General features: G+C 35.5%; 1 protein-coding gene across 2 annotated transcripts in view; it reads left to right on the top strand.

Moving 5' to 3' along the window:
• Nucleotides 1–27,819, top strand: part of CNBD1 (cyclic nucleotide binding domain containing 1) — a 636,725-nt gene that overhangs the window by 538,806 nt on the left and 70,100 nt on the right. For both annotated transcript variants that reach the window (XM_055116708.2, XM_063606847.1), the window contains exon 11: nt 23,983–24,050. In XM_055116708.2, coding sequence (XP_054972683.2) covers nt 23,983–24,050 — 68 coding nt within the window. The remainder of the gene's footprint in view (nt 1–23,982; nt 24,051–27,819) is intronic.

The following is a 27,819-nucleotide window of genomic DNA, read 5'->3' on the forward strand; positions in this document are numbered from 1 at the left end:
TGCTTCTGTATATATATTTCTCTGTATGTACGTATCTAGGCCTCCACCAACTCACTTTTGGCAATTGCTTTGATTATAACTGGATTGAGTTATAACTGGGAAGCAGCAAGAAAGATTTTTGAGTCATAAAACTGCTATCTTATATATCAGTACTGAGTTGAAGAAAAAATAAATCATTTTCATTCATTTGGAAAGAAAATAAGTGATTCTGTCGAAAGTTGTACTTGCAGGACTTAATATACTCAACCATTGTTACAAAAAGGTGAGGGAATAGATACAAAAAAATAAATTTAGGCTTTGGACTGAGAGATTTGAGTGTAATTCCAATCTCAAGCACTTAGAAGTTATATAATTTCTTAAGGCCAGTACTTAATTTATATACTTTTTATCAATAATATGGTAAACTTTAATATTTCACCTTGTGGATTAGAAATGATGCATGTAAAGTATTTGGCAAATAGTGGCATTATTATAATTAGTATTATTTACAAACAGATGATTAAGTAAGGAAATAATGCTCCTTAGAGAGTAATATTCCTAAGAGAAACACTACTACGAGATTATGTAATGCAAGCATATCCTTTGATTTTGTTACAAGATCACACATATTTACAGCATATACTTAGCAATAATTCGTAAGTGGTTTATTACTGCCTAAGACAAGGTTACCACTTTTCTTAATCTTTGATTTTTTGAAGTATTCAGATGAGTGAAAAACTACAAGGGTGATGGTCTGCAAGAGTAACACATGGAAGGAATAAAGTATGTCATAGGCATTATTCATACTGTGCACTCCTGAAAATTCCTTCCCTAGGATATGAGCATTTCTTTGGCATGAAATGTGACTAACAGTGCCGATAGCACAAGGAAAGCCTATATTCAGTATTCTGTGGCTAATACACCCTGGTCACTGTTTTAGAGATTCTGAAACCAGCACAGATTCTATTGTGAGCCACATAAGAAATATTAGAATTATTGATATCTATTTCACCAGTTAAAAATTTAGCTCTGCCAAACACTAAGCATCTGTTATCTGATAACACTTAAATAGTATTCAGGGAGATTGATCATCCAGTGACAAGTTGAAATCCCTGCACTTTTGCATCTTATTCTCAATATATTTCTCTATGGATATTGAAGCAGAGCCTGTTCTTAAATATTTATCAACCTAAAACATTACTTTGATTGCTTATATCATTTGAAATATGTATTTTCTTAATTAGATAGTCATACAAACAAGAAGGAATTTAAAAGATCATTAATTTAATGATCTGTATCCAAATACATCATCTAAGCCATTGAGTCCAATCTTTGTTCATGTATAGGGAAACTTTTTTAAAGTGAAAATTGTTCATAAACATCTGTAGTATGATATTATTTTTGGTAATTATTGGTTGACAAAATACCTAATAGAAAAAAGCTACTATAAATTCAAACATTTTAAGTAAGTTTGCATTAACCACAGTAAATTCTCAATGCATTAAAAAGTAACATGTAAATTAAATATATTCATTCACTAGAGGTAATACTCAGTTTACATATATATGTGTGTGTGTGTGTGTATATATATATATATACACACACACACACACACACACTTTTTTTTTTTTGAGACAGAATCTGGCTCTGTCACCTAGGCTGGAGTTCAGTGGCACGATCTCAGCTTACTGCAACTTCTGCCTCCCAGGTTCAAGTGATTCTCCTGCCTCAGCTTCCGGAGTAGCTGGGACTACAGGCGTGTGCCACCTCGCCCATCTAATTTTTGTATTTTTTATTTTTAGTAGAGATGGGGTTTCACCATGTTGGTCAGGCTGGTCTCAAACTGCTGACCTTGTGATCTGCCAGCCTTGGCCTCCCAAAATGCTGGGATTACAGGGGAAAGCCACCGTGCCCAGCCCTCAGTTTACATATTAATTCACATGCCACAGGTAAATAATATCTCCATGGCTGCCCATAGCCCACAGCCCCAGATTGAGAACTAGGGTATAAACCAGACTTTAAAAATGAATGTCAGTAGAGTTTGAATAATCTTTTTCTTTCAAAGTATTTTGTAATTTACTCTGGAGGAAGTTATCCTTTATAGTTTTAATTATAGAATCAATGAATAACTTTTATTCTCATAATAAACTTTTTTTTTTACCTGAAGGCTATCATATATACATACATACAGAAGTACACAGATCATAAGTAAATTTTTATAAAATGAACCCATCTGTTAATCACCATACTGATCACAAAACAATTACACCCTAGAAGCCTTTCCTTAACCTCTTTCAGTTACTTACTTACTACACCTATCTGTATCTTCAAAGTTAATCACCTTTCTCACTGGTAATATTATGAGTAGGTTTTACTTGTTTTAAAATTAATATAAGAAACACAGTATATCATTTAATATATGGCCTCCTTTGTCGACTTTTGTGTTTTCAAGATTCATCCATGTTACTTATGTAAGTACTCAGTACTTAGTTTATTATTGTATAATACCCTTTTGTACGAATATACTATATGATATTATTGATGGATATTGGTGGTGTTCTAGTTTGTGTCTATTATGAATAAATACTGTAAGGAACATTCTTGCATTCTAGTTAATGCTTTTATTGCATATATTTCAAGTGGGCCTGTATCTCAGAATGGAATTTCTAGATTATAATTAATATCTATGTTCAGCTTTAGTACATACTGAGAAACAATTTTTCAGAGTGATTTGTATGGACTTTCACTTCAACCATCTGTCTATAAAAATTCCTGTTGCTTTCAATCCTTGTCAGCTATTGGTTTTTCCCTTTTTTCTTTTATTTTAGTAATTTGGATAAGTAGGTAACCCTATCTCACAGTTTCAATTTGTATTACCTTGCAGAATAATAAGGTTAAACAATTTTAAAATACATGTATTTGTATTATGGATATCCTCTTGAATAAGTACCTACTTATTTACTCATTTGAATAATGACTGCTTTGTATTTTTTATTGATTTGTAGATCTTTAATTATTTATATACACGAGCTAGATTGAGCAAAATCCTCTCCCTTTTGAGTTGGCTTTTCAATTGTCTTCATGTTTTCATTAGATGAGATATTCTTAATTTTAATACAGTCCAACTTAGAATTCTTTTTGTTTTATGAATAGTATCTTTTTTGTCCTTTTAGAAATTTCTGTTCACTCCATTGTTTTCAAGATAACTTTCTGTATTATCTTCTAGATATTCTTCTTCGTTGATTATCTTTCCCCTTTAGTTCCATAATCTGCCTTAACATTATTTTCTATGGTTTGAACTCTTGGTAATTACCTCCTCAAACATTGCTTCTGCTTATTATCTCCTTTCTTCATGGTACTATAATTCTATGTTTGTCAGACCTTTCCTTACATTGTTTTCTCAGTGTTTTTCAACCTATTTTCTTCTTATGCTTCAAACTGAGCATTTTCTCCTGTGCTGTCTCCATTTCACCTTCTTATTAATCCCGCCTATCAAGTTCTTCATTTCTGTTGCTTTATTTTTAGATACATATGTGTGTGTGTGTGTGTGTATAGACAGACAGATAATATTTAATTTTTTAAACTAACAAGTGAAATAATAGAATTCCAACTCACATTACTTAAACTTGATATTCTATTTAATTGAGTCATCTTTATGAACTATTTTTAAGGACTTTGGGCTGCTTTTTTCTTTTCGTCTCTCAGTATTTATGATAGTGTAGTCATACTTGTACTCATTCCTCATTTTATCGTGCTTCATTATATCATGCTTCACAGATGTTGCATTTTTAAAACAAATTAGAGGTTGGTGACACCCCTGCATCAAGGAAGTTTATCAGCACAAGTTTTCCAAAGTATATGCTAATTTTGTGTCTCCGTGTCACATTTTAGTAATTCTCTCAGTAGCTCAAACTTCTCATTATTATTACATCTTTTATCGTGATCTGGGATTAGTGATCTTTTATGTTACTATTGTAATTGTTTTGGGATGCAATGACCTGCTTCCATATAAGACTGCAAACCTAATCAATAAATGTATGTGTTTTGACTCCTTCACCAGTTTGTCATTCTCCCATCTCTCTCTCTCTCTCCTCAGACCTACGTGTTCCCTAAGGCCTGACAAAATTCAAATTAGGCCAATTAATAACCATACAGTGGCCTCTTAAGTTTTCAAGTGAAAGGAAGGGTTGCATTTCTTTTACTTTAAATCAAAATGTAGAAATGATTAAGCTTAATGAGGAAGGCATGTCGAAAGCTGAGAAAGGCTGAAAGCTTTTAGCTAAATAGTAGCCATGTTTTGAATGCAAAGGAGAAGTTCTTGAAGAAAATTAAAAAGTTTTACTCCGGTAAACATGCAAATGATAAGAAAGCAACAGTTCTTACTGCTGATACAGAGAAAGCTTTAGTGGTCTGAATAGAAGATCAAATAAGCCACAACACACCCTCAAGCCTCAGCATCTAGAGCAAGGTCCTAACTGTTCAATTCTATAAAGGCTGAGAGATGAGGAAGCTGCAGAAATTTGAAAGCTAACAGAGGTTTGTTCATGAGCTTTAAGGAAAGAAGCCATCTCCATAACATAAAACTGTAAGGTGAAGCAGCAAGTGCTGATGTAGATGCTGCAGCAAATTATCCAGGAGATATAACTAAGATCTTTGATTAAAATGGCTACAGTAAACAATAGACAAAACAGCCCAATTTTGGAAGCATATGCCATCTTCAACTTTCATAGTAGGAGAAGAGAAGTCAATGCCTGGTTTCAAAGCTTCAAATAATAGGCAGACTCTCCTGTTAGGGCCTAATAAAGCTGATGACTTCAAGTTGAAGCTAATCCTCATTTACCACTCTGAAAACCCAGGGGCTTAAGAATTAAGCTAAGGAATTAATTTGGTCAGGTGTGGTGGCTCATGCCTGTAATCTTAGCACTTTGGGAGGCTGAAGCGGGAGGATTGCCAGATCTCAGGAATTCCAGACCAGCCTGTGCAACACAGTGAAACCCCATCTCTACTAAAATAGAAAAAATTAGCCTGGCGTGGTGGTGTGTACCTGTAGTCCCAGCTACTCAGGAGGCTGAGGCAGGAGAATCACTTGAACCCAGGAGAGGGAGGTTGTAGTGAGCCGAGATAGTGCCACTGCACTCCAGCCTGGGTGACAGAGCGAGACTCTGTTTCAAAAAAAAAAAAGAATTAAGTTAAATTTATTCTTCCTGTACTACATAAATGGAACATAAAAGCCTGGATGACAGCCCATCTGTTTACAGCATGGTTCACTGAATATTTTAAGCCCAGAATTGAGACCTACTGCTCAGAAGAAAAGATTCATTTACAATGCACATAGTCAACCAAGAGCTCTGATGGAGATCCACATGCCTGCTACCACAACATTTATTCTATAGCCCAAGGATTGAAAAGTAATTTCGATTTTCAAGTCATATTATTTAAAAAATTCATTTCATTAGGATATAGCTCCCATAGATAGTGATTCCTCTGATGGTTCTGAGCAAAGCAAATGAAAATCTTCTATAAAGAATTTACTATTCTGGATGCCATTAAGAATGTGGTGATTCATGGGAGGAGGCTGATATGTCAACATTAACAGGAGTAACTAAATTGCTGCAATCTCATAATAAAATTTGAATGCATGAGGTGATGCTTCTTATAAATAAGCAAAGAAAGTGGTTTCTTGAGATACATCACCTCCTGGTGAAGATGATGTGAACATTGTTGAAATCACAACAAAAAAATTAGAATATTACATAAACTTAGTGAAGCAATGACAGGATTTGAGAGGATTGACTGACAGGATTTGAGAGGATTGACTGCAGTTTTAAAAGAAGTTCTACTGTGGGTAAAATACCATCAAACAGCATTGCTGCTACAGAGGAATCTTTTGTGAAAGGAAGAGTCAGCTGATGAGCAAATTTCATTGTTGCATTGTTGTCGTATTTTGAGAAACTGCCACAGCCACCCCAACTATTAGCAACTACCACCCTGATCAATCTGCAGCTGTCCACATCAAGGAAAGACCCTCCATCTGCAAAAAGATTATGACTCACTGAAAGCTCGGATGATTGTTAGCATTTTTTTAGCAAGAAAGTATTTTTTAATTGGTGTATGTACATTTTTTAGATATACTGCTATTGCACTTAATAGACTATACACTACAGTATTGTTTAAACATAACTTTTATATGCTTTGGGAAACCAAAATTTGTGTGACTCGCTTTATTATGATACTTGGGGGTCTGGAACAAAACCAGCAATAACTCCAGAAATACAGGTATGCTTGCATTTTTCATATTTCGTTTCATTATTGCTTTACTTACCTGTCTCTACGAATAGAGTGTATAGCCATCCAAGATCAGAGGCTGTGTTTTATTTATCCTCATTTTTGGCATGTAGTTGAAGCTAAACATATTTACAGAGTGAATAAACAACAGAATTTCTTACAACCCTATGTTTAACTAGTGATTCACCACAAAATGCCACTTTTTTGCTTTCTATAGCTTTGCCCAAGCATTTCATAGGCAGGATTAACCTAGCTATATCATATATATATATATATATATATATATATTTCATTCACACATATTTTTAAAAACTCATTCTACATTATCCTCCAAACATTGTATTATTGCCAAAAGTTGTTGATTCATATCCAACCAATTAAGCCATTTCTTGGAAATATGTTAAGTACAGTTAATGATGTCACTTATTAAAATTAAATTTATTGAAGTTTTATGTATATCCATTTATTGACAGTTTTTTAGTCTTTTCTGGCATAAGACATGTGTTGGGCTTTTTTAGATTTTTTTTTACAACCATTACTATAATAATTGTATTACACCCATTGATGTTTTCTAAATTTTCACCACCAAGTTAGGTACTGAAAGGGTTCATGTAAGTTCGTTGTATTTTTTCATGAAGACAACAATAATATTGATATGATAAATGCCATCTTAGTGACATTCTGATATCATTTTTCAATAATAATATAATGAGTGACCATGAAGGGAATAGAAACCTAAACAATATTATTGTTTAAACAGTAAGCAATTTGTTTAAAAAAGTTTTGCTTGTATGGGAGAAGTGTTTGACATAGCTTTTTTTGTTTTTCTTATTGCTACAACTGAATGAAATTTTCTAGGGATTACCTTGACATTCATTAGTGCTTTTGGGGCACAAATACCCTTTTTTGATAATCAGGAATTACTTAGTATCTTAGATTTATAATGCTAAAGTGTTTAGAAAAAAATTAAGGAACCTGAGTTTTTTTCATTTTTCACTTCAAATTAAGATGCTGTTCTCCTTCATTTTGTCTGCTTAAGGCAAACTTGGAAAATGCTAATCATTTATGTATGTAATCTCCATCATAATCTAACATCCAAATCCTTGATATATCATGTGTTTTGGTATGTGTTTTCCTTCTAAATGTTAAAACTAAGATGAAATGACATCTGTACTCAAAGCAAAATATAAAATTAACAAAAACAGAACAGTAATACTATGTCAATATATCACTTCTGGTTCCTCGATACGGCCAGGATTTGCTTCTCAAATGTCAGAATAAAAGAAATGTGCCTATCATGTGCAAGTGATTTTATTAAAACATGCCTATGTGTTCATGCTTTTGAAAGAGACTCACCCACATGGTCCCTGTTCAAATAATTATTTCCCGAATGCACATGAGGCTAAACTTCACCAAGAGAAATCACCAAGAGAAACAGGAACTTCACTATGCTAATAGACACTCTGTTTTCACATTTGTGTTTCTTGTGTTAAGCAAAAAGTGTCTGAGACAGGTGTCTCAATTGATAGATGTTTATTTAGCTAAAGTTTGAGGACTCATCCAGGAACAACATAGTCACAGGAGCCTCTGTGACATGTGCTTTTCCGAAGAAGATTTGAGAAACTTCAATATTTAAAGGGGAAACATCAAGAAGAGGAGAAAAGAGGGAGGTAGGTTAGGCAGTGATGCAAATGATTACATTCTTGTGAGGCTCTTATATAAGATAAGGTAAACATGCGAAAAGAAGGAATAGAGAAAAAGTCAATTATGAATTTGTCTCAGGGTAGGTGGAGGGATGATTTCTGGTCCTGTCCTTGTCCTGTACCTGTGAAGATAAGCTAGTAATTGATATCTTCAGGGCGAGATACAACAGAACTTGGCTTTAGGTCTAGAATATAGGGGGGTATGTATTCTAAAAGATTTAGGGGCTCACAAGGGGCTCTCAATTGTTCCTAGTGAACGATTTGTGAGAGAGACCATGTGAGGAGATATGCGGCCTTATATCCTTGTGGGAACCTGGCTTGTGGATGAGGCTATGACACAGGGTTGTGAAATTACAGCTATCTGGGAACAAAAGGAAGGCAGTATTGTGTGACTCATTTTCCAAGCTTAACTTTCCCTTTTGCATAGTGAGTTTTGGGGTCCCAAGATTCTATTTTTTTCACACTTACTACTTCAAATTTTCTATAGTTGTGTTTTAAAATGATTCAAGTCTTCATCCACGTAAAATATTGTTTAACTTTTAACACCTAGTGTCATTTTGCTTCAGGTATTTACCTTGGTAGATTTAATACTATGACTCAATTAAATCCCTTGAATTTTAATTGGTGAGCCTAAAGAGCTTAGCCACTGAAGGCAAAAATGCTTAAGATATTATTATATTTGCCAAGTGTTCCGAATTCTTCTTTTTTGTTTGTTTGGTTTTATTTATTGCTATTCTATCTTAAGGCATCTACAGTGTACACACTTAGAACCTACTCATCTGACAAAGGGCTAATATCCAGAATCTACAATGAACTCAAACAAATTTACAAGAAAAAAACAAGCAACCCCATCAAAAAGTGGGTGAAGGATATGAACAGACACTTCTCAAAAGAAGACATTTATGCAGCCAAAAAACACATGAAAAAATGCTCATCATCACTGGCCATCAGAGAAATGCAAATCAAAACCACAATGAGATACCATCTCACACCAGTTAGAATGGTGATCATTAAAAAGTAAGGAAACAACAGGTGCTGGAGAGGATGTGGAGAAATAGGAACACTTTTACACTGTTGGTGGGACTGTAAACTAGTTCAACCATTGTGGAAGTCAGTGTGGCGATTCCTCAGGGATCTAGAGCTAGAAATACCATTTGACCCAGCCATCCCATTACTGGGTATATACCCAAAGGATTATTAATCATGATACTATAAAGACACATGCACACATATGTTTATTGTGGCACTATTCACAATGGCAAAGACTTGGAACCAACCCAAATGTCCAATAATGATAGACTGGATTAAGAAAATGTGGCACATATACACCATGGAATACTATGCAGCCATAAAAAATGAAGAGTTCATGTCCTTTGTAGGGACATGGATGAAACTAGAAACCATCATTCTCAGCAAACTATTGCAAGGACAAAAAACCAAACACCACATGTTTTCACTCATAGGTGGGAATTGAACAATGAGAACCCATGGACACAGGAAGGGGAACATCACACTCTGGGGACTGTTGTGGGGTGGGGAGAGGGGGGAGGGATAGCATTAGGAGATATACCTAATGCTAAATGACAAGTTAATGGGTGCAGCACACCAACATGACACATGTATACATATGTAACAAACCTGCACATTGCGCACATGTACCCTAAAACTTAAAGTATAATAATAAATAAAAAAGAAATTAATATGTACTGGATGTATGTGGGTGGAAGGTTAAGAAAGTAGGGGTTGGTTGGCATATGCTAATACTACAACTTATATCATGTAACATATAATAATAATATATCTTCTTGTACTATTACCACAACTGTTAATTAATTAAACATTACTGGTTATCCTTGTTATGTATTTTTCTTTATAACTTTTAGTTTGTTTCAAAATTACTGGTGTGACTTGAAAACTAAAGTAAAAAACTTGTTATTTAAAAAGGATTTTTTTACAATTTAGTATACATTATTTTTTATGCTATTTTGCAAGCTGCTTTAGGTATGTTGCTTGAATGGAGAATCCATCTTATGATAAACACAGAGCTTCACAGGCAGGATTTCCTTAAATGACTTATAGGTCTGACCTGGAACTGTTATTCCCCTCAGCCCTGAGAGAAATGGGTGGCTGGATGCTGCAGATATGTTTCTTCTGGCAGCAAGATAGCCAAAATGAAGGGGGACCTGCTCAGTGCCATTTCTGCAGATGGCAAGAAATGTGAGCAGTAGCTGGAACTCATTGCTGTATCACAAGGATCTGAGTGTATCCCCAAAGGTGCTTTACCACATGTACATTGATTTCCGCATTCTGCACCTGCTTTAGTGTATGTGGCATTAGTTTTCCCTGTAGTCGTTGTTCTCTCCAGGAGTACTAAAGGAACTCTGAGAGCATATCAATTACTGGTACTCATACTCAGACTGTCTAATTCAGTAAGTCTAGGTTGAGTTCCAAGAATTTGTATTATTAACAGAGTCCTAAGGTACTGCTGCTGCTGGTCTGAGCACTTTAGAACCACTGCCTCACAGAATGTTTTGGGGTCATAGGTTATTTCTGAAGATTGTCATATATTGCTCTGTGTTACGCTCCTGAAATTTTATCTACTGGTGAAATTTCAAGTGTCCCTATCAAAGGAGCACTCTCAGAACATAGATAGGCATCCTTGCAATTCTTTGAGCCTCATGATGACACTACAGTATTGTTTACTCTTCTCGGTGTTGAACAAGGCATGTTGAATGACTAGTTGTTGCAATTCCTGAAACTTGTCCTGGAAATCTAACTATACACTGGTTAAGCTTTCTTCTTCTCTTTCTATTTACTTATTTTCAAGACAGCATTAATGAGCATTCTAGATTCCTGTCCAAACTTCAAGAAATGAGAATTGTTTCCTTTCATAAAGGACTATGTTATTTAGATAAACCTCCTGCTTAAAAAGCTGTAAAAAGCTATATAAATTATCAAACGGGAATAATAAAAAGATGCAAGATAAGACAAATAGGGAAAATAGAAGTATATTACCTAAAGTGGAAAAATTAAAACCAAATAAGAATCAAAACAAATTTCAACTATATACTGCTTATAAGAAACAAATGACATAAAAATATTGGAAATAAAAAAGGTTTTTTAAAAAATCATATGGACATTAACAAAAAAAATTACATCCACACACACAAAAATAGATTTCAAGGGGGAAAAAAGCTTTACTATAAAGATTGGAACACTTTCTCAATATAACAATGTTCTCAGAATTATATAACAATTATATAACAATTTCATATTTGTATATTTTTAACAATATATCTTCAAACCAGATAAAGCAAAATTTGACAAAAACACACAAAAAATCCACAATTCTAATCAGGAATGTAATAAACCTCTTGCAATATATAATAGAATAAGAAGATAAAAATAAGTAGAAAGCTACCATCAGCAAAAATGACAAAATAAGAACCTTCAAACATTCTATTTTCTATAAAAGTGTGATAAGAATCAATGTTTTCAGTTATTTGCAAATTAACCAAGGCTTGCAGGAATCTGGAGAGCATTTATTCAAGAAAGGTGGATGAATGTGAGTGAGACCAATGAACTTTGTGGTGTTTTAGCTTGTCCTATAGCCACATTCCCTATCCAGCTCTGGGGAAGCCTTGAAAAACAACGGCTCCAATCCTGGAGGAAACTGGAAGTGTGACAGTCACTGGAAAGACCAGAACAGGGTTGGAGACCCTTCAATGCCTCATTCCCAGACAAGCATCCTTCTCTTACATGTCTGATCATTCTCTGGAAGATTCAACTTGGAAGTTTGTTGTTGTTATATGACTCAGTCCACCCCAGTACAAAGCCTTTTTCCCAGGGGTGTTTGCTGAAAACAGTAAGAGGCAATTGTTTACACTGGGCGCTCCTGAAGGCTGTGGATAAAAATTGAGGCAGATAATAGGGAACATTTTCCAATGCATTCTATGAGTATTACCAAAAACAGATGAAGATGTCACAAGATAAGAAAACTACAGATCAACATTTTATAAATATGGATGTAAAAATTCTCAACAAACTTAATTCTGCACCACGTAAAAAGGATTATAAACCATGTCCAAATAGAATTTATCCCAGAAATGCAGTCTGTATCTGAGGTTCAATATAATCCATGAATGTAATATCAAGTATTATTTCATTGTAATATGAATCATTGTAATACACTATACTGATGGGATAAAGAACAAAACCCACTGTATTAGTCTGTTCTCATGCCTTTAATAAAGACATACCCAAGACATAATTTATAAAGAAAAAGAGGTTTAATGGACTCACAGTTCCACATGGCCAGGGAGGCCTCATAATCAAGGTGGAAGGTGAAGAAAAAGCAAAGGCACATCTTACATAGATGCAGGCAAGAGTGAATGTGGAGGGGAACTGCCCTTCATAAAACCATCAGATCTCATGAGGCCTATTCACTATCACAAGAACAGCACGGGAAAAGCCAGCCTCTACTGGGTCCCTCTCATGACATGTAGGGATTATGGGAGCTACAGTTCAAGATGAGATTTGGGTGGGAACACAGCAAAACCATATTACCCACATGATCTCTTTGACGATAAAAAGTACTGACAGAACTGGAAATAAAAGGGAATTTCCTCAACCTGGTAAAAATCACCTCCTGGGAAATTCGGCAAGTGAATGGAAGAAAAGATATCCAGATTGGAATAGAATTAACATTACCTCTCACCTCTCTTTGCTGATGACATAATTGTGTATATTGAAAAATCCTAAAAAATTTACATACACACAAAGCCAATTAATTAGTTTGGCAATATTGCAATATGCATGATCAATATACAAAAATCAATTGTACTTCTATACACTAGCAAAGAACAGTCTAAAAATGAAATTAATAAAATTAATTTCATTTATGATAGTATCAATATACTTAGTAATTTGTATTTAAATCATACTGTATACTTAGTATCAATATTAGTATCAATATATGATAGTAACAATATACTTAGAAATATATTAAAAAATAAATGTTTAACTTGGATATGGAAAGCTACAGAATATTATTGAAATAAATTAGAGAAAACATAAATAAATAGAAAGACATTGTATGTTTATGAATTGGAAGATTTACTATTGTTAAGATGGCAAAATTCTCTTAATTTATCTACAGATTTGCCATAATTCCTATTAAAATTCCTGCTCTCCGTTTTTGCAGAAATTGATAAACTGATCTTAAAATTAATATGAAAATACTAAGGACCCAGAACAGTCAACCATCTTGAAAAAGAATATGACACAAAAAGCACGCACACTTTCAGGGTATGAGTCTGCATTAGTCATACTTGTGTGGTGCTGGTATGAGGATAGACATATGGACTAATAGAATAATATAAGAGTCCAGAAATAAACCCACACATTTATGGTCAATTGATTTTCAACAAGAACACCAAGACAATTTCAACAAATGGTGCTGAGACAACTGAATATTCACATGCAAAATATGAATTTGGACCCCAATCTTATACCATGTAAAAAATTAAATAAAATGCATCAAAACCCTAAATTCCACAAGTTGAAAAATTCTTAGAAGGAAGCATAGATGTAAATGTTTATAACCTTGCACTAGGCAATGGTTTCCAGGATATAACACTTAAAGCACAAACAACCAAAGAAAGACTAGATAAACTGGACTTTATACAAATTAAAAACTTTTACGTTTCAAAGGACACTATCAAGAAAGTGAAAAGATGACCTACAAAATAGGAAAAAGTATTCACAAATCACATATATGATTAGGATCTAGTTTCTAGAATATATTCAGAGCTATTATACTTCAACAATAAAACAAAAATACCTTATTTAAAAATAGACAAATGATTTAAATACAAATTTCTTCAAAGTGGGAGAAAAGTCATAAAACATTGTGATACCACTTTACATCCAATAGGATATCAAAATATAAAATATAGACAGTAATAAAAGTTGTGCATATGTGAAGAAATTGAAACCCTTATACATAGCTGATGAAAATGTAAAATGATGCAGCTGTTTTGGAAAATACTTTGGCAGTCCTCAAAAAGCAAACCATTGACTTTTTATATGACCCAGCAATTCCACTTCTATGTATACACTAAAGAGAATTGAAAACATATGTCTGCACAAAAGTTTTTACATGAATGTTCATGGCAGCATTATTCATAACAGTGCCAAAGTGTAAACAACCTAAATGTTCACTAACTGATGAAGAAAATATGGCATGTCCATATTATATGTATATATATAATTATTCATTCATAAAAATTAATGAAGTACTGATTTATGCTACAAACAATAGATGAATCTTAAAATAACAAAGTCATTCACAAAAAAGCTACATATTGTATGACTGCATTTGTGTAAGATGTCTAGAATAGGCAAATCATAGACACAGAAAGATTAGTGTTTGCTAGGATCTAAAAAGAAGTAGGGATGGAAAGTGAGTGATAATAGGTACAATATTTATCTTCAGTATGAAAATGGTCTGGAATTAGATATGGTTCCACAGTTGTATGAATACACTGAAAACCACTAAACTGTACTGTTTAAAGGGGTGAATTTTATTGTGTGTATATCTTAATAAAAAACAATAAGAATGCATAAGATTTGGACAAAATGTTGTTACATATTTATAGAAATTGATCCTATGCCATAAAACTCATTTCAAAAAATTTCAAAGGATATAGTCATTCAGAATGTGTTGTATAGCCCAACAGTGGAGATCATCAGCAAAATCATAAGATAGGTCTGAAAAGAGTAATGAAATTGATACTGTAATCCCAGGAAGTCTTCACAATGTGAAATAGAGTATGTGACAAAGTTTGTCTATTGAATACACGGAATATGTAGTTTAAAATATTCCCACAAATGCCAATTCACTTTAAAGTATGAATTCCTGTGAATTCTATGAAAAATTTAAGGAAAACATGTCAATCCCACACAAACCCTTCTAAAGGACAAGAGAGAAAATGGTCCTAGAATTATTTAATTCACCCATGGTAAACTTTATATTGAAACCTGATAAGGACTTTACAACATAAGAAATTACTGGCCAACCTCATTAATAAAAATATATATTATATATATTTATTATATGTAATATAGCAATATGTAAGTATATTGAATCCAGAAATATATAGAAAGCACTATACATAATGACCAAGTTTGATTTATTACAAAATGTAAGATTCATTTAACAATAACAAAGTGTTAATATATCTTACCACATTTACAGAATAAAAGATAGACATCATTTGATCATCACTTTTCAGACTCTTAGTTTTAATTTTTTTTGCTCAATGAACCCAGATACAGTGTTATTTCTATCACTATCACTGAAGTTTCACAGCTTTGTGTAAGCACTATAATGAAAATATGTCAACTCTTGAGGGCATTCTTCTTTAGGAAAACCTGATAACAGCAGGACCTTTTAAATTACATCCTGTAGATCGATTTGACATTACTTTTTCAGCTGTCCTCCTGAGGTCTCTTGGAAGGTACAAAGAAAAGGAAACAATCATTCTTTTATGGCTATCATAATTACTGAAATGGAATCACATGGTATTTCTGCACCCCGTTTGCAAAAGCATGCCTCTTTGTTTGTTGAAATGTTGTGAGAAAAAAAGAGAAAAGTTTTATTACATGTCAAAGTTTGCTGATATTCGGAGATGACATCTTCCCACTTTGGATTCCTGTCACTTACAGTTACTTGAGGTAGAGAGAGACAACCCCATTTCAAATAAAATCTACCTACTTAATGACCACTCTCTTTCATGCTGCTATTATGCTTTTGCTATTTAAATATAATGTAATAATAATGCTTTAGGCACAACTGATTCCTAATTTTGTTTTACCTACATGTTACTTTCCCTGCTATAAATTGTTTGCTTGATTTTCTTCTTTTTTTTTTTTTTGACAGTCGTTGGTATATTTATTTGAAAATTAAACTCATTAATTCATGGTCATATATCTTAACAATACAATAGAATTATAAGGCCATGTCTTATGATCCTTTTGTATCTCCCTCATAACATGTTACTGATCACGGAGTAAGCTTTCAATAAATATTGAATTAAACTGATGACTGTTATAGAGACCTAGGCCAAACACAGGTTGGGAAAGATAAAATCAAGAATCAAAATTCTGGATAACAAAATCGGTGCAGATAGCAACTGAAAATGCTTCATAATTTTAAACATTTGGTTCTCAATAGTAGATATATATTTTTTCAATATAGTTTGGGTTGTATTGATTCCAACAGTGTACTGGGAGCTGAGAACCAAATTTTACCTTATCTCTGCCTCTAAAATTAGGCAAGTTACATAATTCACTTTGTATCTCATTTTCCTTTTCTTTTTTTTAATTTTTCTATTTATGTTTATTTTTTATTTATTTATTTATTTATTTATAATTATACTTTAAGTTTTAGGGTACATGTGCACATTGTGCAGGTTAGTTACATAGGTACACATGTGCCATGCTGGTGTGCTGCACCCACTAACTCGCCATCTAGCATTAGGTATATCTCCCAATGCTATCCCTCCCCCCTCCCCCCACCTCACAACAGTCCCCAGAGTGTGATGTTCCCCTTCCTGTGTCCATGTGATCTCATTGTTCAATTCCCACCTATGAGTGAGAATATGCGGTGTTTGGTTTTTTGTTCTTGCAATAGTTTACTGAGAATGATGATTTCCAATTTCATCCATGTCCCTACAAAGGACATGAACTCATCATTTTTTATGACTGCATATATTCCATGGTGTATATGTGCCACATTTTCTTAATCCAGTCTATCATTGTTGGACATTTGGGTTGGTTCCAAGTCTTTGCTATTGTGAATAATGCCGCAATAAACATACGTGTGCATGTGTCTTTATAGCAGCATGATTTATAGTCCTTTGGGTATATACCCAGTAATGGGATGGCTGGGTCAAATGGTACTTCTAGTTCTAGATCCCTGAGGAATCGCCACACTGACTTCCACAATGGTTGAACTAGTTTACAGTCCCACCAACAGTGTAAAAGTGTTCCTATTTCTCCACATCCTCTCCAGCACCTGTTGTTTCCTGACTTTTTAATGATTGCCATTCTAACTGGTGTGAGATGGTATCTCATTGTGGTTTTGATTTGCATTTCTCTGATGGCCAGTGATGGTGAGCATGTTTTCATGTGTTTTTTGGCTGCATAAATATCTTCTTTTGAGAAGTGTCTGTTCATATCCTTTGCCCACTTTTTGATGGGGCTGTTTATTTTTTTCTTGTAAATTTGTTTGAGTTCATTGTAGATTCTGGATATTAGCCCTTTGTCAGATGAGTAGGTTGCGAAAATTTTTCCCATTTTGTAGGTTGCCTGTTCACTCTGATGGTAGTTTCTTTTGCTGTGCAGAAGCTCTTTAGTTTAATGAGATCCCATTTGTCAATTTTGTCTTTTGTTGCCATTGCTTTTGGTGTTTTAGACATGAAGTCCTTGCCCATGCCTATGTCCTGAATGGTAATGCCTAGGTTTTCTTCTAGGGTTTTTATGGTTTTAGGTCTAACGTTTAAGTCTTTAATCCATCTTGAATTGATTTTTGTATAAGGTGTAAGGAAGGGATCCAGTTTCAGCTTTCTACATATGGCTAGCCAGTTTTCCCAGCACCATTTATTAAATAGGGAATCCTTTCCCCATTGCTTGTTTTTCTCAGGTTTGTCAAAGATCAGATAGTTGCAGATATGCGGCGTTATTTCTGAGGGCTCTGTTCTGTTTCATAGATCTATATCTCTGTTTAGGTACCAGTACCATGCTGTTTTGGTTACTGTAGCCTTGTAGTATAGTTTGAAGTCAGGTAGTGTGATGCCTCCAGCTTTGTTCTTTTGGCTTAGAATTGAGCTTAGGCGATGTGGGCTCTTTTTTGGTTCCATATGAACTTTAAAGTAGTTTTTTCCAATTCTGTGAAGAAAGGCATTGGTAGCTTGATGGGGATGGCATTGAATCTGTAAATTACCTTGGGTAGTATGGCCATTTTCATGCTATTGATTCTTCCTACCCATGAGCATGGAATGTTCTTCCATTTGTTTGTATCCTCTTTTATTTCCTTGAGCAGCGGTTTGTAGTTCTCCTTGAAGAGGTCCTTCACATCCCTTGTAAGTTGGATTCCTAGGTATTTTATTGTCTTTGAAGCAATTGTGAATGGGAGTTCACTCATGATTTGGCTCTCTGTTTGTCTGTTGTTGGTGTATAGGAATGCTTGTGATTTTTGCATTTGATTTTGTATCCTGAGACTTTGCTGAAGTTGCTTATCAGCTTAAGGAGATTTTGGACTGAGATGATGGGGTTTTCTAGATATACAATCATGTCATCTGCAAACAGGGACAATTTGACTTCCTCTTTTCCTAATTGAATACCCTTTATTTCCTTCTCCTGTGTGATTGCCCTGGCCAGAACTTCCAACACTATGTTGAATAGGAGTGGTGAGAGAGGGCATCCCTGTCTTGTGCCAGTTTTCAAAGGGAATGCTTCCAGCTTTTGCCCATTCAGGATGATATTGGCTGTGGGTTTGTCATAGATAGCTCTTATTATTTTGAAATATGTCCCATCAATACCTAATTTATTGAGGGTTTTTAGCATGAAGGGTTGTTGAATTTTGTCAAAGGCCTTTTCTGCATCTATTGAGATAATCATGTGGTGTTTGTCTTTGGCTCTGTTTATATGCTGGATTACATTTATTGATTTGTATATATTGAACCAGCCTTGCATCCCAGGGATGAAGCCCACTTGATCATGTTGGATAAGCTTTTTGATGTGCTGCTGGATTCGGTTTGCCAGTATTTTATTGAGGATTTTTGCATCAATGTTCATCAAGGATATTGGTCTAAAATTCTCTTTTTTGGTTGTGTCTCTGCCCGGCTTTGGTATCAGAATGATGCTGGCCTCATAAAATGAGTTAGGGAGGATTCCCTCTTTTTCTATTGATTGGAATAATTTCAGAAGGAATGGTACCAGTTCCTCCTTGTACCTCTGGTAGAATTCGGCTGTGAAGCCACCTGGTCCTGGACTCTTTTTGGTTGGTAAGCTATTGATTATTGCCACAATTTCAGATCCTGTTATTGGTCTATTCAGAGATTCAACTTCTTCCTGGTTTAGTCTTGGGAGAGTGTATGTGTCAAGGAATTTATCCATTTCTTCTAGATTTTCTAGTTTATTTGTGTAGAGGTGTTTGTAGTATTCTCTGATGGTAGTTTGTATTTCTGTGGGATCAGTGGTGATATCCCCTTTATCATTTTTTATTGCTTCTATTTGATTCTTCTCTCTTTTTTTCTTTATTAGTCTTGCTAGCGGTCTATCAATTTTTTTGATCCTTTCAAAAAACCAGCTCCTGGATTCATTAATTTTTTGAAGGGTTTTTTGTGTCTCTATTTCCTTCAGTTCTGCTCTGATTTTAGTTATTTCTTGCCTTCTGCTAGCTTTTGAATGTGTTTGCTCGTGCTTTTCTAGTTCTTTTAATTGTGATGTTAGGGTGTCGATTTTGGATCTTTCCTGCTTTCTCTTGTGGGCATTTAATGCTATAAGTTTCCCTCTACACACTGCTTTGAATGCGTCCCAGAGATTCTGGTATGTTTTGTCTTTGTTCTCATTGGTTTCAAAGAACATCTTTATTTCTGCCTTCATTTCGTTATGTACCCAGTAGTCATTCAGGAGCAGGTGGTTCAGTTTCCATGTAGTTGAGCGGTTTTGAGTGAGATTCTTAATCCTGAGTTCTAGTTTGATTGCACTGTGGTCTGAGAGAGACCCTACAGAAGCTCTCTTCTGGCTTGTAGGGTTTCTGCCAAGAGATCTGCTGTTAGTCTGATGGGCTTCCCTTTGAGGGGAACCCGACCTTTCTCTCTGGCTGCCCTTAACATTTTTTCCTTCATTTCAACTTTGGTGAATCTGACAATTATGTGTCTTGGAGTTGCTCTTCTCGAGGAGTATCTTTGTGGCGTTCTCTGTATTTCCTGAATCTGAACGTTGGCCTGCCTTGCTAGATTGGGGAAATTCTCCTGGATAATATCCTGCAGAGTGTTTTCCAACTTGGTTCCATTCTCCCCATCACTTTCAGGTACACCAATCAGACGTAGATTTGTTCTTTTCACATAGTCCCATATTTCTTGGTAGGCTTTGCTCGTTTCTTTTTATTCTTTTTTCTCTAAACTTTCCTTCTCGCTTCATTTCATTCATTTCATCTTCCATGGCTGATACCCTTTCTTCCAGTTGATCGCATCAGCTCCTGAGGTTTCTGCATTCTTCACGTAGTTCTCGAGCCTTGGTTTTCAGCTCCATCAGCTCCTTTAAGCACTTCTCTGTATTGGTTATTCTAGTTATACAATCTTCTAAATTTTTTTCAAAGTTTTCAACTTCTTTGCCTTTGGTTTGAATGTCCTCCCGTAGCTCAGAGTAATTTGATCGTCTGAAGCCTTCTTCTCTCAGCTCGTCAGTCATTCTCCATCCAGCTTTGTTCCGTTGCTGGTGATGAGCTGCGTTCCTTTGGAGGAGGAGAGGCGCTCTGATTTTTAGAGTTTCCAGTTTTTCTGTTCTGTTTTTTCCCCATCTTTGTGGTTTTATCTACTTTTGGTCTTTGATGATGGTGATGTACAGATGGGTTTTTGGTGTGGATGTCCTTTCTGTTTGTTAGTTTTCCTTCTAACAGACAGGACCCTCAGCTGCAGGTCTGTTGGAGTACCCTGCTGTGTGAGGTGTCAGTGTGCCCCTGCTGGAGGGTGCCTCCCAGTTAGGCTGCTCAGGGGTCAGGGGTCAGGGACCCACTTGAGGAGGCAGTCTGCCCGTTCTCAGATCTCCAGCTGCGTACTGGGAGAACGACTGCTCTCTTCAAAGCTGTCAGACAGGGACATTTAAGTCTGCAGAGGTTACTGCTGTCTTTTTGTTTGTCTGTGCCCTGCCCCCAGAGGTGGAGCCTACAGAGGCAGGCAGGCCTCCTTGAGCTGTGGTGGGCTCCACCCAGTTCCAGCTTCCAGGCTGCTTTGTTTACCTAATCAAGCCTGGGCAATGGCGGGCGCCCCTCCCCCAGCCTCGCTGCCGCCTTGCAGTTTGATCTCAGACTGCTGTGCTAGCAATCAGCGAGACTCCGTGGGGAAGGACTCTCCGAGCCAGGTGCAGAATATAATCTCGTGGTGCGCCGTTTTTTAAGCCCGTCGGAAAAGCGCAGTATTCGGGTGGGAGTGACCGGATTCGCCAGATGCCATCCATCACCCCTTTCTTTGATTAAGAAAGGGAACTCCCTGAGCCCTTGCGCTTCCCGAGTGAGGCAATGCCTCGCCCTGCTTCAGCTCGCGCACGGTGCGCGCACCCACTGACCTGCGCCCACTGTCTGGCACTCCCTAGTGAGATGAACCCGGTACCTCAGATGGAAATGCAGAAATCACCGTCTTCTGCGTCGCTCACGCTGGGAGCTGTAGACTGGAGCTGTTCCTATTCGGCCATCTTGGCTCTTCCCTGTTTGCTTGATTTTCTAAATGATTAAATGCAACATCATGATCGGAGTAATGTAAGGTTGGTATAAAAACTTGAATAATAATGCTAACATTTATTATGACAAAATGATGTTCCTACAGTTTTACAACCATAAAATTGAGAGAAATTCTGCACAATTCTGTGTTGTGCTTTATGTCAATTAAAAACAATACCAGAAACTTATAATGAGGTAATTATCCACTTTTACTTTTTTATCAAGCTACACAGAACTTAGCTAAAATCCTAGCAATGCCAATTGCTTAATTTTCCTGAGACATCAATTTCTCATTTGTAAAATTGTGGCGAGGCTACCTATCTGGTAGCAATTTCTGTGAGGACTGCATGAAATAACGGCAATTGCAGATTCTGTGAGGTGGCACCTAGCACTTAGTATGCATAAGCAAATTTGAGTTTCCTTGGCTCACTTCTTTTACCAAAAAATTTCATTTGTGTATCCCATTGACAGACCCAAAAGGTACAGTTCTTTAATTGATTTAATTTGACCAGGGATATACCCTTAATCTAATATAAACAAATTTATAGGTGTGGATAAACCAATCATCCTTTCTCAATAAATAATATAAACTTTGTCAAATAATGGAGCCAACTGTTAGCTTCTTGAATAAAATCATGTAAACTTGGGCTTGGGGCTCCCATGTTTATTAGGTGTTATACAAGATGAGATTATGGAAGCATTGAACAGATAATGGAAGGGAAAACAAAGTCAGCAGCATGACAAGGACCTCGCAGTTTCCCCTGTAAAGAGCTAGCATCCTTCATTCCTGATATATGTGGTTTCAGACTCAATTCCCATTAGGCCATACCCTAAGAGTCTGCTACGTTATCTTGTATGTCCTTTGGAACATACATCTTTTGTATGTTATTTGGCTTGAATGTGTTCTACTCATTACAATCAAATGAGTTTGGGGTATAAAATTGTTCCACTGCTTTTAAAATTCTGTCATTTAGAGCAGCATGTATTAGTTTTCAAAATATTAAGTTACACCATGGCTTTTTATGAATATTGATTATTCAGTAGGCTGTATAAGATTGGCTAATAGGTTTACCGATATGTAGTCTGGCTTAAAACTGACATATTTACCTTAAAAATATTAGCGCTTTCATCTATGTCTTGAATATTGAAGAAAAAATGTAATATGGAGATTACATAAGCCTAGGGAATAAAAATGATCATAACAGTTTGCCCAACTATCTGAATGAGTTGTGCACAAAGTACTATGGTCCTAAATTGAATTACTTGTTAATATTTATGTTTATTTATTTATTTATTTATTTATTTTTTGAGACGGAGTCTCGCTCTGTCGCCCGGGCTGGAGTGCAGTGGCGCGATCTCGGCTCACTGCAAGCTCCGCCTCCCGGGTTCACGCCATTCTCCTGCCTCAGCCTCCCGAGTAGCTGGGACTACAGGCGCCCGCTACCACGCCCGGCTAATTTTTTGTATTTTTAGTAGAGACGGGGTTTCACCGTGTTAGCCAGGATGGTCTCGATCTCCTGACCTCGTGATCCGCCCGCCTCGGCCTCCCAAAGTGCTGGGATTACAGGCGTGAGCCACCGCGCCCGGCCTATGTTTATATAAATAATTTAAAATGCTTTCATCACAAGTAAAAAGTGAAGTAGTTAAAGAATGAGTTTATTTTTTATTTCAAGTAAGAATAAACAAACTCTTCATTATGTCAGCAAAAATTTTGGCTCCTTCTGTGTTTTCACTCGTCTGTCTTCAGTGTATTGGCTGTAGTCCTTGGTCTTGTTTTTTCATGCATTCAAGATGCTGCTGCATGCTTTATAATTCAACAAAACCTCGTCCGAAACGTAAAGGGCAGTTGGCCATCCTAGGTTGTTTTTGTCTCCTGGATCACAGACCTTCACCAAAGCCCCCCCAGCATACTTCCTCCTAAATCCTATTGGTTTGGTTTGGGTAGGGTAGCCTGATATACTCTCTTGTCTAAGCAGAATTATGAATGCTTCCTTTTTATTCTCAAACATGCCCATACTTAAATAAGAAATTATCTACCTGCTCTTGGTTTGGGTAACATGCCTATATCTTAGGAGCATAAGATCCTCCCCCAACAAAAAAAAAGAAAAAAAAGAAAAAAAAAAGTCAAAAAAACAAAAACAAAAAACCCAAATATCTAGTGTTTCAGCCTCTGTCATGGAAAGTGAATCTGCCAACGGATAAATGAATGGCTCTGAGGTAAACAACCACTAATGTCTGCCACATGTTAAGTACTAAACAATTTCCAAATTCTGAATATAAAGTTGGACATTGTGTAAATTAGGCTAAATTACTGATGCTAAAATTTTATGGGATGATCTGGTTATCTGAACTTAGAAGTACTAATGAATCAATTTAATTATTAGGGAAAATTTAATTTTGTCTACTATTTTGAAATATTGATAAAAATAGGATTAGCAACTGCTCTATCTTTTTATTTATGAAAATTATTTTTTTATGATATTCTAAGTGTTTTCTTTTGTTTTCATCTAGAATTAGACCCAGTGACCAAGCAACTTATGCTCCAAACAGCTAAACCAACTTTTGGCCATCTGACAGATGTAAGTAAAATGTTCAAGTTATAATAAATATCACTCTTCGTAGTAATTAAACGCAAACATTTATTGTTTTTTAATGGCTAGTAGCCTTCCTATTAAGATAACTGTAATGTTATCTGCTCTAGAAAATAATGACATAAGACATTTGTAAATGTTTATGTAAATAAGACATTTGTAAATGGTTCGTTAACCATCCACCTACCTATGTGCTTTAATTTTACTCTAAGGTACTATTTTTGGTAAAAGAGATATTTATAACATCCTTCAAAAACTTTCAGTCTGTGTGAACAAAATTACTCTTGTAATAAGCCTTACCTCAAAGAATTTTACATTTTTAAAGAGGAACATAAACATTTAAACAGATATTTCAAAGGCCAGGGGCCACTTTTATTTTTTTAGTTTTAGTAGGTCCATTTTATATGAATAAAATATTGTAGTTTGAACAAATACACCTCATGCCAATCTCTATAAAATTCATATTAGAATACGCCCATAGAATGCATAAAGAACCACTATGCATTAGTTCATGCTAGAATATTTAATAATCTATACAAAAAAGTGACTAAAACTTTGAACAAGTTTTTAATATGATGAATATGAACAGCATTCAAGTCAGTAGCTTCCATAGGAGTCTGGAGAAGCCCAGATGGCTTGATGGTATTGCTCCTCATGAAAAGAATGCAAAACCCAAATGGCCTCAGCTCTCACAGGCCACGTATATGGGCGGGTGTCTGTAAAAGGTGGCAGACTGTGATGTGTGATATAAGGATGTTAAAGAAGCCAAAAGGAGAAGGAAATGGATTGGCAGTGTACCCAAATAGGATCTAGGAGGAACAGAAATACCTAAAGGAGTTTTTAAAAGATTAAATTGTTTATAGTGTGGTGCTAAATGTCTCTGTCTCCTAACAAAATCCTTAGTGAAATCCATCTGACTCATTCTGATGTTTTCAGTGTTTCCTTATGGTTGAGTTTGAACACATGCTGAGTCTTCCTTTTTGACTAAAGTGTAGTGAGAACAGTAGTTCCCTGAAAGGAGGCAACTTCAGGGTTAAAATTAGAGAGCTCATCTGATATTTGTGAATTAGGGTGCAGCTTTCAGTTGTCTTTTGGATTAAATCATCTTGATGAAAGTGCAATGAGTGTTTCCTTGCCATGGTTACCAAATGACACAAATCATGATGGTAGTTGGTGTGTGACCTCAAGAAGAGGGACATTATGAGATGAGCATTTGCTAGTTTGTATCAACAAAAATTGCATGTTCTCTGAATTTAAGTTCTAACTACTGACTCTGCTGATACAAGTGGAACTTTGCCTGAGTCAACTGAGAGGGACAAGTTTGGAGTTGAGGGAAGATACTTTCTTTGTAGCTAAGCCATCAGACTGGGATAGGAAGCAATACTCCAAAAACGGATGTAGAAAATAGTCTCCTCAATTCCTTAGCTGGGAAAGGAGCTTAAGCCAGGAGTCAATGGAGCCCTGGCTATCTCAGGTAAATCTTGGATGTTGTCTTCCCTTTAAGATTTTTTTTTCTGGTGGGGAGGAAAGGAGAGGAAAACATGTTTTTTCTATAGGAAATATAGCAGTGATAGATGTTACTCACCAGGATTAGTGGGGATAGGAAATGCTGAATAGGACTAACTGGCTAGAACTGCCACCCTCCTAAGAAACCTGGATTATTCCTTCCAGGGGTCCAGGCATAATGAGGAGTGTGATGTATCAGGAGAGCAGACATTTGAAAGGCAGTGGAAAAAGAAAAATTAAGCAAGGAGAAAATCCTAGGTTGGAAGTTTGTCTAGAGATATGTAGAAGAAAATAGACATTTCTAATTAAATTCTTTTAAGCAGTTTGCAGTGTCAGTTTTGCAGTAAACCTTCTGTCTTCCTTCAAAGTCTTCAATTGCTCACTAATGATTTTGATTTAAATAGATTTATTTTTAAATTCTGAGTAGAAAAATGTGCCAACTCAAATTTTCAGTTTGGTGGAGGCAAGAACAGATGCCACATATTGAGCCAGCCACATCTGTGTTAAACCATGTAGCACAGGAAAAATAAAAGGAAACATACTTTATTCTGGCAATATGTTAGTGATCATTCAAGTATTCAATTTTAATTGCGTATTTGTCACTGTGTTGTTTTGTGACAGTTCTCAGGCTACTTTGCACTTTGCTTTTTTTTCCAGCAGGAGCGTCTGTTTCAGTACTTTGCACAAACTTGCATTATTTAAACTAATTCCAGCAGGGTCAAAATTAAATTAGTAGGTTATATATCTCTATAAAACACCCACCTGCATATGTTATGCACTTGCTTCATACTGATCAGCAATTTTTCCACAGACATAGTGATATGGTTTGGCTGTGTCCCCACCCAAATCTCATCCTCAATTCCCACATGTTGTGGGAGGGATCCAGTGGGAGGTAATTGTTCAATTACCATGGAGGCAGGTCTTTCTCTTGCTGTTCTTGTGATAGTTAATAAGTCTCACAAAATCTGATGGTTTTAAAAAAGGGAGTTTTCCTGCAAAACTCTCTTCTCTTGTCTGCTGCCATGTGAGATGTGCCTTTCACCTTCCGCCATGATTGTGAGGCCTCCCCAGCCACATGGAACTGTGAGTCTAATAAACCTCTTTCTTTTGTATATTGCCCAGTCTTGGGTATGTCTTTATCAGCAGTGCAAAAACAGACTAATATACACGGAATTATTTTGACTAGTTTATTAAATGGGGAGTTTCAGACATAGCTCAGTTTTGCCTGGATAATGATTGGATGATTAAACAAAGTCAAATTTTTATGTATGGTGCCACAAAGAGAACCTTTACCAATAGGACCTCACTCCTGCTCACCTGTTCAAATAATATTTAATTCTGTGTGTTTACTTCTAAAACTGTCATTATTTACATTTTACAATTAACCTATAATCAATCTGGAATTGATGATTGTCTATAGAATGAATTTAAGGTGGAGGTTTTATTATCCAGAACTATATTTAGTTTTCCCAGTCCCATGTGTAAAAAAAGACCATTATCTACTCACTAAACTACATTGTCACCTTTGTTATAAATTAACTGACCATGTATGTATAAGTTAATGTACAAAATATTTTACAAAATAGTTGCATTTGTCTATCCCCACCTCGATGCCACAATTATTTAATTTGGGGGTTTTATATCATTTTTGATATATTTAGTGGAGTAAATCTTCCTACTTTGTTTTTTCTCATAGCTGTCTTATCAATTCCCCTCTCCTTTGGATTTACATTTAAATTTTGGAAACAAATTGATTTGTCAATATCCACAAAAATAACCTACTGTAATTTTAAGGTTTTATTTTTATCTTTGCTTTTCATTGGTTTTACTTTGGTGAGTTTACATATTATTCTGGTTTTATTCCTACTTATTCTGTTTAGGTTTTACAGCTTTTTTGAATATATGAATTTGTCTTTCATTAGCTTTAGAAAATTTTTGGCCAGAATTTTATCAAATAATTCTCTGCCTCATTCTTTTTGCTCTCCTTTTGGGGCTCCATTTAAACATACATGAGAAATTTTCCCTGTATGTGTTGTTTTCCTCCTACATATTTTTGGGTATTTCTTAATCTTTTAATCTCTATTTCAGTTCTCATATTTTAATTGCTCTTCCTTCCAGTTTACTAATTCTATTTTCTGCTGTTTTCAATTTGGGATTGATCTATCTATTGAGTTCTTCATTTCCAATTATATAGATGCCAATTATCAGGTGATATTCTATATTTTTTATCCTTTTAGTCCAACTCTTCTAC

Source organism: Pan paniscus, chromosome 7, assembly GCF_029289425.2.
Source record: "Pan paniscus chromosome 7, NHGRI_mPanPan1-v2.0_pri, whole genome shotgun sequence".
NCBI classification, from domain to species: domain Eukaryota; kingdom Metazoa; phylum Chordata; class Mammalia; order Primates; family Hominidae; genus Pan; species Pan paniscus.